We start from the raw sequence: 13102 nt of genomic DNA, 5'->3' as shown, positions 1-13102 counted from the left end.
ATTTTAAAAATTTAAGCTTATTACCGTTTTGGGTTTGCTGCAAGTTGCATGCAGAGACAACATCAAAGCACTGTCCTATGCAACAACAAATTCCTAAATATTAGGATGATTTATTGAGGAGTGATTCAGTTTTACTTGAATACCAAAAGCAAGTGAAAACCTATTAGATATGAATTTTCAAATTATAAATTTTACAATTTTAACGACACGAAACTATCAGTTGAAAATTTGTTTATTGCATAACCAATTTGTCACTCCAATTCCTAATTATGGAGAAACAAATAAATTAATTCTATTTGTATTTAAATAGCACATTAATTAAAAGAAAACATTCCTAATTATGAAATTTATCCTCATATAATGCACCAAGATTTAAAAGTAAAGGGGAAAAAGTGCACATTTCAATTAATTAAAGGTTAAATATGCTTAATGAAATATTAAAAAGATCAAAATAAGAATTTATTGATATTTGAAGAACTAAAAGCAGTAAAAGACAATGATGAAAAACAAAAAAATGAATTGGCCATCATAGAGTTGATTTATTATCTTTTTGCAAAAATAAGATAGTTGAAATTGTTTCTAACATATAAAAACTTCATTGTGAAATCAAACAATCATGAATTAAGGAAAACTTACTGAAATTAAAGGACTCAATTTTTCAAACAACATATCCTAATTTTTGCGATTAATTTAATTTCTTTTAAGAAATAACTATATGCCAAAAATAAAACAATTAAATTATTTAATATGTTATGTGATGATTAACTACACTGGGAATATATCTATATCTATCTATCTATCTATTATTATTATAAAAGCATGAATATAAATGTTGGTTGACCAAAATATCCTTCAAATATTTAACGACCTTTATACCCTTTAAGTTGAAATTTTCTCTAAAACATAATTTCACATTGGATAAAATTATAATATTAATTTTTTTCCTACAATTTAGGACTTCAAATTCAACTGAAAATAAAAATCCTAAAACCAACGTACTCCCTATTTCCTATTTTTCCCTTCTAAATTTGAGTTAGTAGGAGACAAGGATTCCTACTTAGTCATTATCACGTAACTATTTTTAACCAAAATAAATATTTCTTTGAATTTTAAGAATTAGCAAGTTCAAGCAAAATAAGACTAAGAAAAAAAAACTCCCTAGCTATATTAATTACTGACGTTGTAACTACTAATCTTTCGTTCCTGAAAATAATAATCAAGACAAGAAAAATAGCGACAAAGAATAATATTTGATTTCAAGAATTTGTGCGGGGGTTACAATCTTTATGGAATCTTAAATAAAAGATGTAATCCTCTGATTCTTCTTCTCACGATGCGACCGTCAATCAAGGGCTTTGCTTGTTCTTGAATGGATAGATCACTTGTTGTTGATATTTCACTACGAATGCGAAGTGAGAGCTTTAATCACAAACGTAGAGGTATGAAAACTTGCGGCTCACCACTTGGAGCGAAGACTTCTTAGTATGCGGAAGACTTGCGGTTTGAGAGCTTCTCTATGTATCTTTTTCTTTTTTCTTTGGCTTTGTGAAGACCCCTATTTATAGTTGCGGGGATGAGCTAGGGTTTGTATATGATTGGTTGAACCATGTCATTTGAACACTTAGCGACATTTGATTGGTTCTTCTATTGACTTGACATATTGTGTCACTTATGCACGTGGCATGATTTTGTGGGTCCTTGACTTGATTTGGCGTGCCACGTCACTTGACACGTGGCATAGACCTTGGGCTAATAGTGGGCTCATCATGTGAAGTCCGACAAGATTGACTAGTCCAATTGAATTAGTCTTTCAATTAAATCCATAACAATTGGACTTAATTCAATTAATTTAGACTATGATCCAAATTATTGTGTGGATTTAAGTCCCATAATATTTGTGCCTACAAATGCCCCCTGGACCAAGATGCATGACTTGTCGGGCCTTTTAGAGACTTATGATCCAAACTTTTTTTCTATTTAGTTGATTTCATAAAATATTTGAAATGTGACAAGAAATAACTATGCTCAAGTTCTTCCATGGTGCCCTACAAATGTCCAAGTTTTCTGTGGGGGCATTCTCTAATTTGCAAGAGGTCCCTTGACTTTTGATCTTTAGCCAACTCATTTTTTGAATTTGACGTCTTTAAGAAACATGAAAAAAAAATTGCATCGCGGATCTGACTTGTCGGGCCACAATTTTCTTCAATATACATCTTGTTAGGAACATATATTTTGTCCTTTTTTTAGTTTATTTAGAACTTAATGGCTTTTTTTTAATTTGCAAATATGAAAATTACATTTTAAAAATCACGAACATAATTAACATCTTAAATAACGAATCACACCATTCTAGATAAAATTTTTTCATCAAGGACCTTGCTCAATGTATATTAAAAAATGTGACAAGTAAAATAACATCTTCAATAAGGGTATTACACCAATCAAAATAAGAAAAATAATAGAAAAACTCTTCATAGGTAAATACTCCCCATAAATAAATGTGATTAGATAAACTACAATTCTTTTGTTTCATGTTTTTTTGTACCTACGAAATTTCCATCATAATTTAAGTAGTAAAGTGATTTAAATTGGTAACAATTATAGAATAGCATAAATTTTTTATGATACTCCCTCCGTCCATTTTTGTCTATTATACTAAAATATATATATCATTTTTACTTGAGTTGTATAGTTGGGAAAATCAAGACATAATTTACCATTTTATACTTATTATTAAAAATTCATTTTTCTCATTTTATTTATTGCTTATTATGTATCAAATATAGACAAGTAAACATGGACGGAGGGAAGTAATAAACAAAAGAAATTATTAAAAAAAAAAATTGAATTTTGATCCTCAATCCAAAATTTGTTGAAAGTTTTCGATAAATAGCCATTTTTTTTTTTACAAGTTTCTATTTGTGTGTTCTCGCTACGGATAAAATAATAGGGAAAATCAATATAAATAATAAAAAGATAAATACAAATTGGGATAATGGTACAAAGAGTAAAAAGCCCAAAGAGACAATGAAAATATTATGATTCAAATTTGTGTCTATCGGCATAGTCTAATTACACGGATCAAATATTTAACCCTAATTTAAATTACAACATAAGTATTGAAAAATTTATTATTAGAAAACAACTTGAAAGATGTGGAAAACCAAGTTTTTTTTACAGATGTAGCCATTTTTTTAACAACTACACGAGGGCATAATGTGTATCAAAATAATGGCCCATAGACAATGTATGATTTAGTCACAGCATAGCACACGGCTAAAACTTGTATTAGAAAATTCCTGTAGCCTTTTTTTTTTTTTTTAGTCCCAAACAAATCATACCATCAATATGCATATCTCTCATATATTTTTTCCATATTTGCATGGTACTTCTTTGAATTATTAGGAGAGAAGGAGACTTTCCAATATAAACTTTCCATACATAAGCCTAAACTTTTCATGATTAGATTCCAACTAGAACCAGGATTTCTTTGTGTAGTCCATGTAGGAACCAGATTTTGACATCTATAAATACACACCTTCTCTTGGTGGTTTAATGTCAATTTGCAGCATCATCGAGTTGGTTCGAACGCCTCTCTTTCGGTGTAATTTTCTTCTTCCATATGTATTTTCGTCACTTTTCTTCACAGCTCTACATGTCGCGGTAGAAAATTCATATCTCAATGTAAAGGAACGCGAAAATCATGATCCGCTTGATGTTTCGGAAACTAGACTCGTAGAGATACGTCATACGCGGAAACCCACAACCAAATTGCTTATATATTTACTCAGATATTGATCGAGAATCAGACCTTCAGTTCTGGTTCGCTGGTTCATTAATTTTGTGTGTCCTGACGAAAAATCTTATATCTTGACTTAGGAACATCGCAATCACGAACGGTTTGCGGCGTCGGAAAGAAGACTCATAGAGCTACGTCATATACGAAAACGACAATCAAATTGATTCTATATTGGCTTAGGTATATTTTTTTTTTAACCGGCCACGAATCTGATTTTGCTTTCTTGGCTTTGGACATGCTCTACGAAACTTACTTATCCCTTTTTTTTTTTAATTTCTTTTGCGAGTCTTTGGGCGCATATCCGTACGGCTTTAACTTTGAACAGAGATGATGCACTTTCGTGACCGCGATACGCCACGTCCTCATCTAGAGATAGTGAGCGACAACGAAATTCGAACGCCAAAGTCCTTGCCTTGGAGGTTCAACCTCCGAAGGATCGGTGCCTTCTCACTTGCGGAGAGCTTTCTACGCTTCATCTTCTTTGAATGGTCTAAAAAAAAGGAGACCAAAGACGTCATGAGCAACTTCTCGGAGCAAGGCCACCGTTATGGACGTCCCTCTGTTGAAGTCCGCAATTCATCGAGAAGTCGCGCCCACCGAATCTTCTCGTCCCAATGGATGTTTCAACAATCGGAGAGTCCCGCCAGCCCGGTTTCGGCAAAGTTTGCTACACCGAGCTCGGGAGTGGGTGGAAGATGTGCTTCCTCGCTATAAGGAAGTCTTGGAGCGTGTCAAAGTTTACGATGCCATCTACGCTTCTTTGTTTACATATGATTATGATGACAACGTCTTGCATGCTTTTTGTGAGCTTTGGCGTCCGTCTACCAATACGCTTTCCACTTTCGTCGAGCAGATGTCTATCTCACTTTGGGACTTACGAACAATTGCAGGACTTCCCATTCACGGATCTTTTTATGATGATGTTGTTCCTTCGGCAAAAGAATTGACGCAAATGGACAATCGAGGGAAACCATGGCTCCCAAGAGTGCGATACTTATTTTGACCTTTTACAAACTTGCCGAAGGCGGCCGTCATCGTAGGGTGTCCATCCATGATTGGGTGAAATTTTGGTTTAGAGGACGAAGCAGTACGAGCCTCCGCAAAGGGCGTCAAAGGGTCGTGCGCGCCAAGATTGAATCACAATCCTTCGGGCATATTGATATGAATTACTTACCACGAACCGATGAGGAGCATGCCGTTCGTCGAGCTAGGAGTGGAAGACTCACTTAGAGATGAGACGAATTTGTCGGCTTTCCTAACATGTTGGCTACTTCGCAAGTTTGTTCTCCCCCATAAGAAAATTGACTACGTGCGTGCTAGCGTTCTTAAAGTGGCGAGCTTGATGGCTCATGGAGAGAAATTTTCTTTGGCGGTTCCGATCCTTGCGAGCATATATCGCGGCTTCGAGAGAGATCTCTCTACTTCTCTAGTTGAAGCGAGGGGAGAATATAATTTTTCCCCATACACTATGTATATGGCTGGCTAGAAGTATTTTAAGACCCGTCATCGTGCGAATCACTCACATCGGAGTATACCTTTATGCAAGATTTCTGGCGAGAAGATGGCCAAATACTTCAATTTTTCCGACGCCCGAAAGTTATTTCAACAAGATGATGCCCACCACCTCCATCATTTGGCGTTGCTACAAGGTAGGGAATTATACTTCACTGATACTGGCGATCTCTCAGATTCATGGAATGATACTATCATAAGCCTTCGTTCGAGCTATGTTACACTTAGGCATGATGCGGATCTCATCGTGGAGTCCTATAGTCCTTATAGGTTTAGTGAGACAATTTGGTTTTTGTCAAGACATCCTGGAGACCTCATGGAGCGACCATACGATGGCACATTGCCGACACTAGCGCAACTTTGGAATTCATCGATCCGCCTTGGAACCTCTTGAAAAGTCATAATTCCGGTGGCGCCCTCGGAAGGTAGTTACGCCTTTAATGACTCGCGAGTACATGGAATGGTGGCTAGCCAATCGGACAAATCCTCGAAATGAGTCCTCGAACTATCTCACAAAGATCAAAGCAAGATCATACACCTATGTTGTCCAAAAGAGGCCCGGGCTCGAATGAAAGAAAAATCGCATCCTTCTTCTAAGTCCGAGGTGCAACTTAGTGATACTCATGCAGTTCTTGAAACTTCTTCTAAGTCCAAAACCTTGAAGGATGTTGAAATCCCTATGGACAAAGGAGTTAAACGCGCCCGACTAGTTTTATTTAAAAATTAAACAACCGATCGACAAATGAAAAGTAAATGCCGTGGTTGAACAAGAGCTGTAATATAGAGACCAGTGTTCGAACAGCACATGGCAAATTGCAATCTACTGCTAGCTAGATGAGACTTGGTAGTAGTTGATCTGCTTGTATCGCTTTAATTTTGTTATATCTACTTTCAATTAGTTCCAGCATTAACTTCACCAATAATTTTGCCAACTCAATCAGATCTCTAGCTCAAATTTCAACCCTTTTTCCTTCCAGAATTCTATTTGAGCTCTAACTAATCCAGATTCGCGTCATGTCAAGTTCATTAAAAAGAAAAAAATGCTACTTACCCTGGATGTTTATTATTTTCAAAGCTCAAACCCGAAACTTCTAGTTAAAGATAAAGGAATCTTATGCATCCCAGCTCCACGACCCTTGGTGATTACCTTTCAACTCTTAAGACTCGGCCTTCATTACAAAAAGATACCAAATTGACATTTTTATTATGTAATTTTTCTAAAAATGGTATCCCACCTCTTGCTTGTTGGTTGTGTTTGACAATTTTTGCAATAATAGCTTGGACCACAAACAATAATGATATTTAATATGTTTAGGATTTTATCCATCCAACAGTACAATCCTTGGTGATTATCTTTCAACCCTTACGAGTCGGCCTTCATTGCAAAATAAAGGGAAAAACAAAAAGATACCAAATTCACATTTTTAATATGTAATTTTTTTTTTAAATGGCATCCCACCCTCTTGCTTATTTTAGGTTCAAAGATGAAACTCTTAATGACCGTTGGTTGTGTTTGAAAATTTTCGCAATAATAGCTTGGACCATAAGACTAATGATATTTAATATGTTTCGAATCTATTTATTATTATTAAAGAGCATTTAAACATTTATTTTCTTAAATACAGTTGAAAACAAATAAATCCCTTTCTTTCTATGTAATATTCTAACGATCCACCGAACAAAATTGATCGCTTTCACTTGATTGTTGATGAATGCGTTAAGTCAAATACTGAGCCTTTTCTGCTGTTTTAAGTAAGAGGCTTACATATTTTGTTGTACTACTCATCTTTAGGAAAAAGTAGTTTCTCCTAAAATAAGTTTTTTGTGTTTTTGAAATTTTCAAGACAAGATTACCCATGTCAAAAATTCATATTTACCAAATTAAATTAGTAGTAATTTTCATTTTGTTTCCTAAATTTGACACGTAAACTCATTTGTCTGAAAATATCGGTCAAACACAAATTACTAATAAAAGCATTTCTCAAATTATAAGCAAACACAAACCGTTATTCTCCCAACGTACTTTTACAAGAAGTACTTCTCCTAATAACTTGATTTGGCTATATAGGCCAAACATGCTAATGATTGATTTGTAGATAATAATTTAAGAATCTTTAATTTTTTTCTTAAACTTCATATTCAATCAAATACCATCCATACAACTCGGAATGAACAGAATATTATGTAAACTTATAGTCTTTTTTTAAAAAAACTTGTAGTCTCAAAATCGTAAATATATATATTTATTGTTCATACAATCAAAGTGGATCCAGTCATCTGTCAGTTTAGAAGCAATAACCTGGTGGAAAAATAATTTAATACCGCAATGCCCCAAGTCTATATGACTATACATTAACTTTCTCATGTTTGAAAAGTAAAAGGGCACCTTATTTGCTCTCTATAAAATGCATTTTATTTTTGGACAATGATATCTCATTGGCTCAGAACTTCCTTTGGTATTTCCAAGAAATCTGTTAAAAATGAATGGCTTCTCCTTTCCTCTAGCTCACACAAGCAGAAGGTAAGCTTACTATTATACTTTCCTTTTCTACTCCAACTGAAAATTGAAATTTTCAGAAGATTTCATACTTTTTCTTAGCTTAATAATGTCTTGAATATGTCTTCATTACACACAAACCTAATTGTTTTTCATGGATGAAGCACATGATTATTATTCTTTTAATAACGGGTGGTGATAAGACTTGAGCTCATACCTCTGCTTGTTTTCAGAAGTGGATTCGGGATTTTCACTCAGTTGGTTCAGGATTAGAGTTCCATCTAAAGAACCCATCACCGTGTTTGAGTTTTGTGTTCATAATATTTTCGGCAATTCATATGGGTTTAACACCGATAAATCTAGGTCTAGGCTGAAAGCCATACATCTACACTACTAGATTCGCCTACTTATTATATTATCTAATCATTCCATCTAAAAGTTTAAGTTACTATTAGAGAGCCTACACTTTTAAATTCATACTAAACGAATCATTAATGTGATACTTCTTGAAATGCAGATTAGAAGGGAAAATAGCTATTATAACTGGAGGAGCTAGTGGATTTGGAGAAAGTACAGTGAGGCTGTTCTTACAAAATGGTGCAAAGGTTGTTATAGCAGATGTTCAAGACGAAATAGGCCACTCCCTTTGCAACAATCTCCTCAATTGTCCTAATACCAACAACAATGTTACATACATACATTGTGATGTAACAAACGTCTCCGACATGGAAAACCTCATCGATGCTACAATTTCCAAGTATGGCAAACTCGACATCATGTTCAACAATGCAGGTAAGGGTGTCAATGGGCGGGTTGAACCAATTCTGAACAGGTTAAAAGAGCTAAAAAATGGGTCGTAACCAGACCTGCCACCCCCTTATCAATTTTTTTTTGTTTTGTTTTGTTTTCTTATCAAAGACGGAGCCATGCATCTTAATCTATGGATTCTGGACTACAATTCTTTTTTTACTGGGTTCTCAATAGATTATTTATATAAATTAAATAAATTTTTAATACAAGTACCGAATTTGTAGCTAGCATTGTGGCTCTGCCAATATTTCTTATAATTTGTTAATTACCTAATAAAACTTTATTTTTCTTTATTATGACTTTATATAACATACAAACAAAAAAAATATCTTAAAAATATTTCGACAATTTTTTTCGTGGATTAATTTGAGCTACATATCAGACCAACTTTTAAATGAGCTAAGCGTTAACTCGTCCAAACTTAAACGGGTTGGGCAGATTATGTTTTCATGAGCTAATTTGTCGCCCCTGAATGCAGGAATCACAGGTAATATCGATTACAACATAATCGACGCGGATAACGAGAATTTCAAAAGGGTATTTGATGTTAACGTGTACGGATCTTTTCTCGGGGCGAAATATGCTGCTAGGGTCATGATCCCAGCTAAGAAAGGTGTCATTCTTTTTACGTCTAGCGCAGCCTCAGTCTCTTCAGGAGAATCACCACATCCATACACTATTTCGAAGCATGCAGTTGTTGGACTAATGAAGAATTTGTGTGCTGAATTGGGACAACATGGGATCAGGGTGAACTGTATCTCACCGGGCGCGGTGGCGACGCCATTTTTAGTGAAGGCAATGGGAGTTGATAAGAGTGTGGTTGATGGGATTATTTGCTCGTCGGCGAATTTGAAAGGGGTGGTGCCAACACCGGAGGATGTGGCGGAGGCGGCGTTGTATTTGGCTAGTGATGAATCGAAGTATGTAAGTGGAGTTAATCTTGTGATTGATGGAGGTTATAGCGGTACTAATACGACTTACATTAAAACAATCCAAAGTGTATTATCTTCGGTGTAGTGTCTTGATCACTGGTGTTCAGTACTCGCTTTTGGGCCTGACCAATTCGAAATCGTGCTATATAAGGTTCTTTAAAGGAGAAGTCTTTCTATCAAGATTCTTGTTATTCCCAAAATACAACTATAAGTTTTCTTTGTTTTTTCTTAAATTTCTCAATAAGTTTTTAAATTTTCCTTTGTGGAAACGAAGATTGTTATGATTATTGAATGACATTGGGATGTAATATTTGAAGAAATATAACTTTATTTCAATTTGTTTGGCTGATTTTTCATGTATGGTGTTTTGCAAAATGCAAATCAAGCGTGAGCAAACTATTTCTATTTTATAGTATCACATATTGTTCATCGCTAGCTAAAGGACTTTATTTTTAAGTGAAGACTTAAGCATAGAGAAAAAGATGTCGAATTTATTTTGTTGAATTGGACGGTTATATAAGCTTTTAAGTACTCGTACTAACTCCTTTTAAAGATTGTTATCTTGATCTCGTCAAATTAAAGATTGAACTTGGTCGAATTTATGACATCAAAAATTATTTTATTTTATTAGTCAAATTCCAATGTTCAAAGCCCGACAAGATATTGACATTCAAAGATTGTGAGCCATATATGCAATAATGAAATTATCATAAGATCATGCAGATTGCTGAATTGGCATCAACACCCTGTAATCGATGAGGTGTTACATAAATCATAAATGTTCTTCACCTGAAAGTACTAAATATTATATTTATCTGTATTGGATTCTTACACCAAAATATGTTAAACTTCTTATAGACTTATAGTTAGGGATTTAATGAGATGAGAATTCATGTTAATTAATCATATTTGATGCTAAAAGTTTTATGTATAGACACATATTATATATTTTATTAGATTGATGCAAACATCGTGTACAAATAAATTTTTACCACGAAAGTGACTTATATTTATCCCAAGCGTCGGTAGAGCCAGTGCACCGAGAAGAGTATCTCTCTGGGACTTAGCTATACATTAAATAAATAGGCAACAAACAATATTTAATCAGAGCATGTGATATTGATGCCTAAGATTTAAGAAGTGCCTGCCCACCCATGCATTAATATCTCTGTTATTAGTTGTGCTCCAAAGTCCAAACCCCCACAGTGTTCGCATTATGTGTGTCATGATCATAAATGGATTTCCAAAAACTCAATATCAGTTTATTCAACACAAACCTTTTTCTCCAAAGTGACTTATACTGTCAGAATTCTTTGTAACGGCATTTTCATATAACATCACTTTTTTTTTTATAACGGACAAGTTTTTTCGGGATCAATTTTTATGTAATATTTTATCTCTCTATAACAGCTTTTTACTTATAACAACAATAATCATTTTTATAACAGTGATTCTTTGTAAAATTACCCCTCTATAGTAGCTATCTTTTGTTTTTGGTAATATAATGATTAATTATCTTTATAGAAATAGAATATCTAAGATTACCAATAATAGGTCTAGTGATTATAACCAAATATTTTGATACTTTATTACACTATTTATGAAAAAGAGCATTATATGAATATACATTTTCATCATTAAAATAACTCCCTTCATTGCACAAAGTGTGGCTAAGCTTAGAATTAGGTAATTAAAAATGAAAAATTAGATTTTTCAGATCTTTTTTTTTTTATATTAAATATCATATAAATATGATATTTGTTATAGGTGTAAATAATAACCAAATAAATTTGGACTCAATAATGTTATAGAGAGGTCTGACTGTATCCTCTGGAAATCGATTTGTCCATCGTGGGAGTTGGGCTTTCTAACTGCACCCTGGGAGTAGGAGTTGGGTTGAGGCCAGCCTCAGCCCAATCCTTAGAGGCAAACGTGCTAACTGAGGTTAAGCAAAAGAGTATCAGTTCTCTCAATTTCAAAAATGTTGAAGAATCAGGACAAAATTTACAAATAGTTACGTTTAAGTCTGTATAATAAAAAATATACTCCATTATTATCCTGAAGCTTCAAAAGCTATTTTAAGATAATATTATCAAGTTTTATTATCCTGAAGCTTCAAAAGCTATTTTAAGATAATATTATCAAGTTTTGTGAAGTTAGAAACTTTACGATAGTAACTATTTCCCAAAGACATTACCGAAAATTGATAAGCGCTCACTGTTTTTACTTAAAAAACTTAGTCCAATCCAACCTCAATTAATTAACGAGGAATGATTGAACCATTCCTACTTATCAAACTCATTTTGATAGCTCAAATGTGGGACCTAATAGAGCTTTTGTTGAGATAAACATCTTGTGCATGATAAACATGGACTAATCCATTTTTTCACAATTGTCGCTAAGTCTAGCAGTCAAACTTTGTTAAGTAACAACAACAACAACATATCCAGTTGACTCAACTGGGTGTGCAGGGAGGGTTAAGTGTTCGCGCGCTTAGAAGGTAGGGAGGCTTTCGAAAGCACTTCTCATTAAAAGAAACAAGGGAAAAGAATCAGATACAGACAAGCAAATCAAAGCAATGCGAAAACGAGAAATAACAAGAGCAAAGAAGCAAGTCAAACTTTGTTAAGCATTTATCGAAAACCAAAAATGTCCACTTTTAACAAGCTTGAGGAATCAAAATTGCTCAAAAGTATATTTAAGGTACCACTTTAAGCCAACCCCAAACATAAGGGACCATTTTTAACATTTCCCACTAAATGATCCACTCATTTTTTAACCCTAAAACAACCCTTAACCTAGTTCTCTTGCTTGCTCCTTTGCTCCTTCTTTAGAATCCACCCCTCGCACCCACGCCCCACCCCAAAGCAACCATGGGTCGTGTCCGTACAAAAACAGTGAAGAAATCATCACGTCAAGTAATCGAACGTTACTACTCAAAAATGACTTTAGATTTCCACACAAACAAGAAAATCTTGGAAGAAGTTGCTATCATCCCATCAAAGCGTCTACGTAACAAGATTGCTGGATTTTCAACTCATTTAATGAAACGTATCCAAAAAGGTCCAGTTAGAGGCATTTCACTTAAGTTACAAGAAGAAGAAAGAGAAAGAAGAATGGACTTTGTACCTGATGAATCTGCTATTAATACTGATAGGATTGAAGTTGATAAAGAGACTATTGACTTGCTTGCTTCATTGGGTATGAGTGAATTACCTGGTGTTGTGCTTAAAGAAGAAGTGGCTGTTACTATGGTTGCTCCTGTTGGTGGTTTTGGTGGGCGTGGTGGTGGTCGTGCTCGTTACTGAAATGGGCTTCTTGTTTTTTCGTTAAAATGTTTTTCTGTTGTGAAGTTAAAAGACTTTATGTTATCTGATATTGGTTTTGAATTTGAGTTGTTTTGTGAACCAATTTAGTGTTTTGAACTTTGATGAATGGAATGCTACAGAACTAAAAAGTATTTCATACTTATGGGTTATGTGCAATTTTTGTTTATGAATGGGATGTTATAGAATCCATTAAAAAGTACTCTTTGCTACTTTAATTGGGATG

At 34.3% G+C, this 13102-nt stretch overlaps 2 protein-coding genes across 2 annotated transcripts; both read left to right on the top strand.

Moving 5' to 3' along the window:
• The first annotated feature begins 7671 nt into the window (after window positions 1–7671).
• Window positions 7672–9899, top strand: LOC132049431 (short chain aldehyde dehydrogenase 1-like). The gene is made up of 3 exons (XM_059440231.1): window positions 7672–7832; window positions 8326–8600; window positions 9097–9899. The coding sequence occupies exons 1-3, from the start codon at window positions 7792–7794 to the stop codon at window positions 9633–9635; spliced, it is 855 nt and encodes a 284-aa protein (XP_059296214.1). The 5' UTR covers window positions 7672–7791; the 3' UTR covers window positions 9636–9899.
• A 2474-nt stretch (window positions 9900–12373) lies between these two features.
• LOC132049430 (small ribosomal subunit protein eS17-like) lies at window positions 12374–12935 on the top strand. Its single transcript, XM_059440230.1, has one exon. The coding sequence runs from the start codon at window positions 12424–12426 to the stop codon at window positions 12856–12858; it is 435 nt and encodes a 144-aa protein (XP_059296213.1). The 5' UTR covers window positions 12374–12423; the 3' UTR covers window positions 12859–12935.
• The last annotated feature ends 167 nt before the right edge of the window (window positions 12936–13102 follow it).

The sequence above is a fragment of the Lycium ferocissimum genome, chromosome 3 (assembly GCF_029784015.1).
Source record: "Lycium ferocissimum isolate CSIRO_LF1 chromosome 3, AGI_CSIRO_Lferr_CH_V1, whole genome shotgun sequence".
Taxonomy (NCBI): domain Eukaryota; kingdom Viridiplantae; phylum Streptophyta; class Magnoliopsida; order Solanales; family Solanaceae; genus Lycium; species Lycium ferocissimum.
This window is presented reverse-complemented; position numbering and strand designations above follow the sequence as displayed.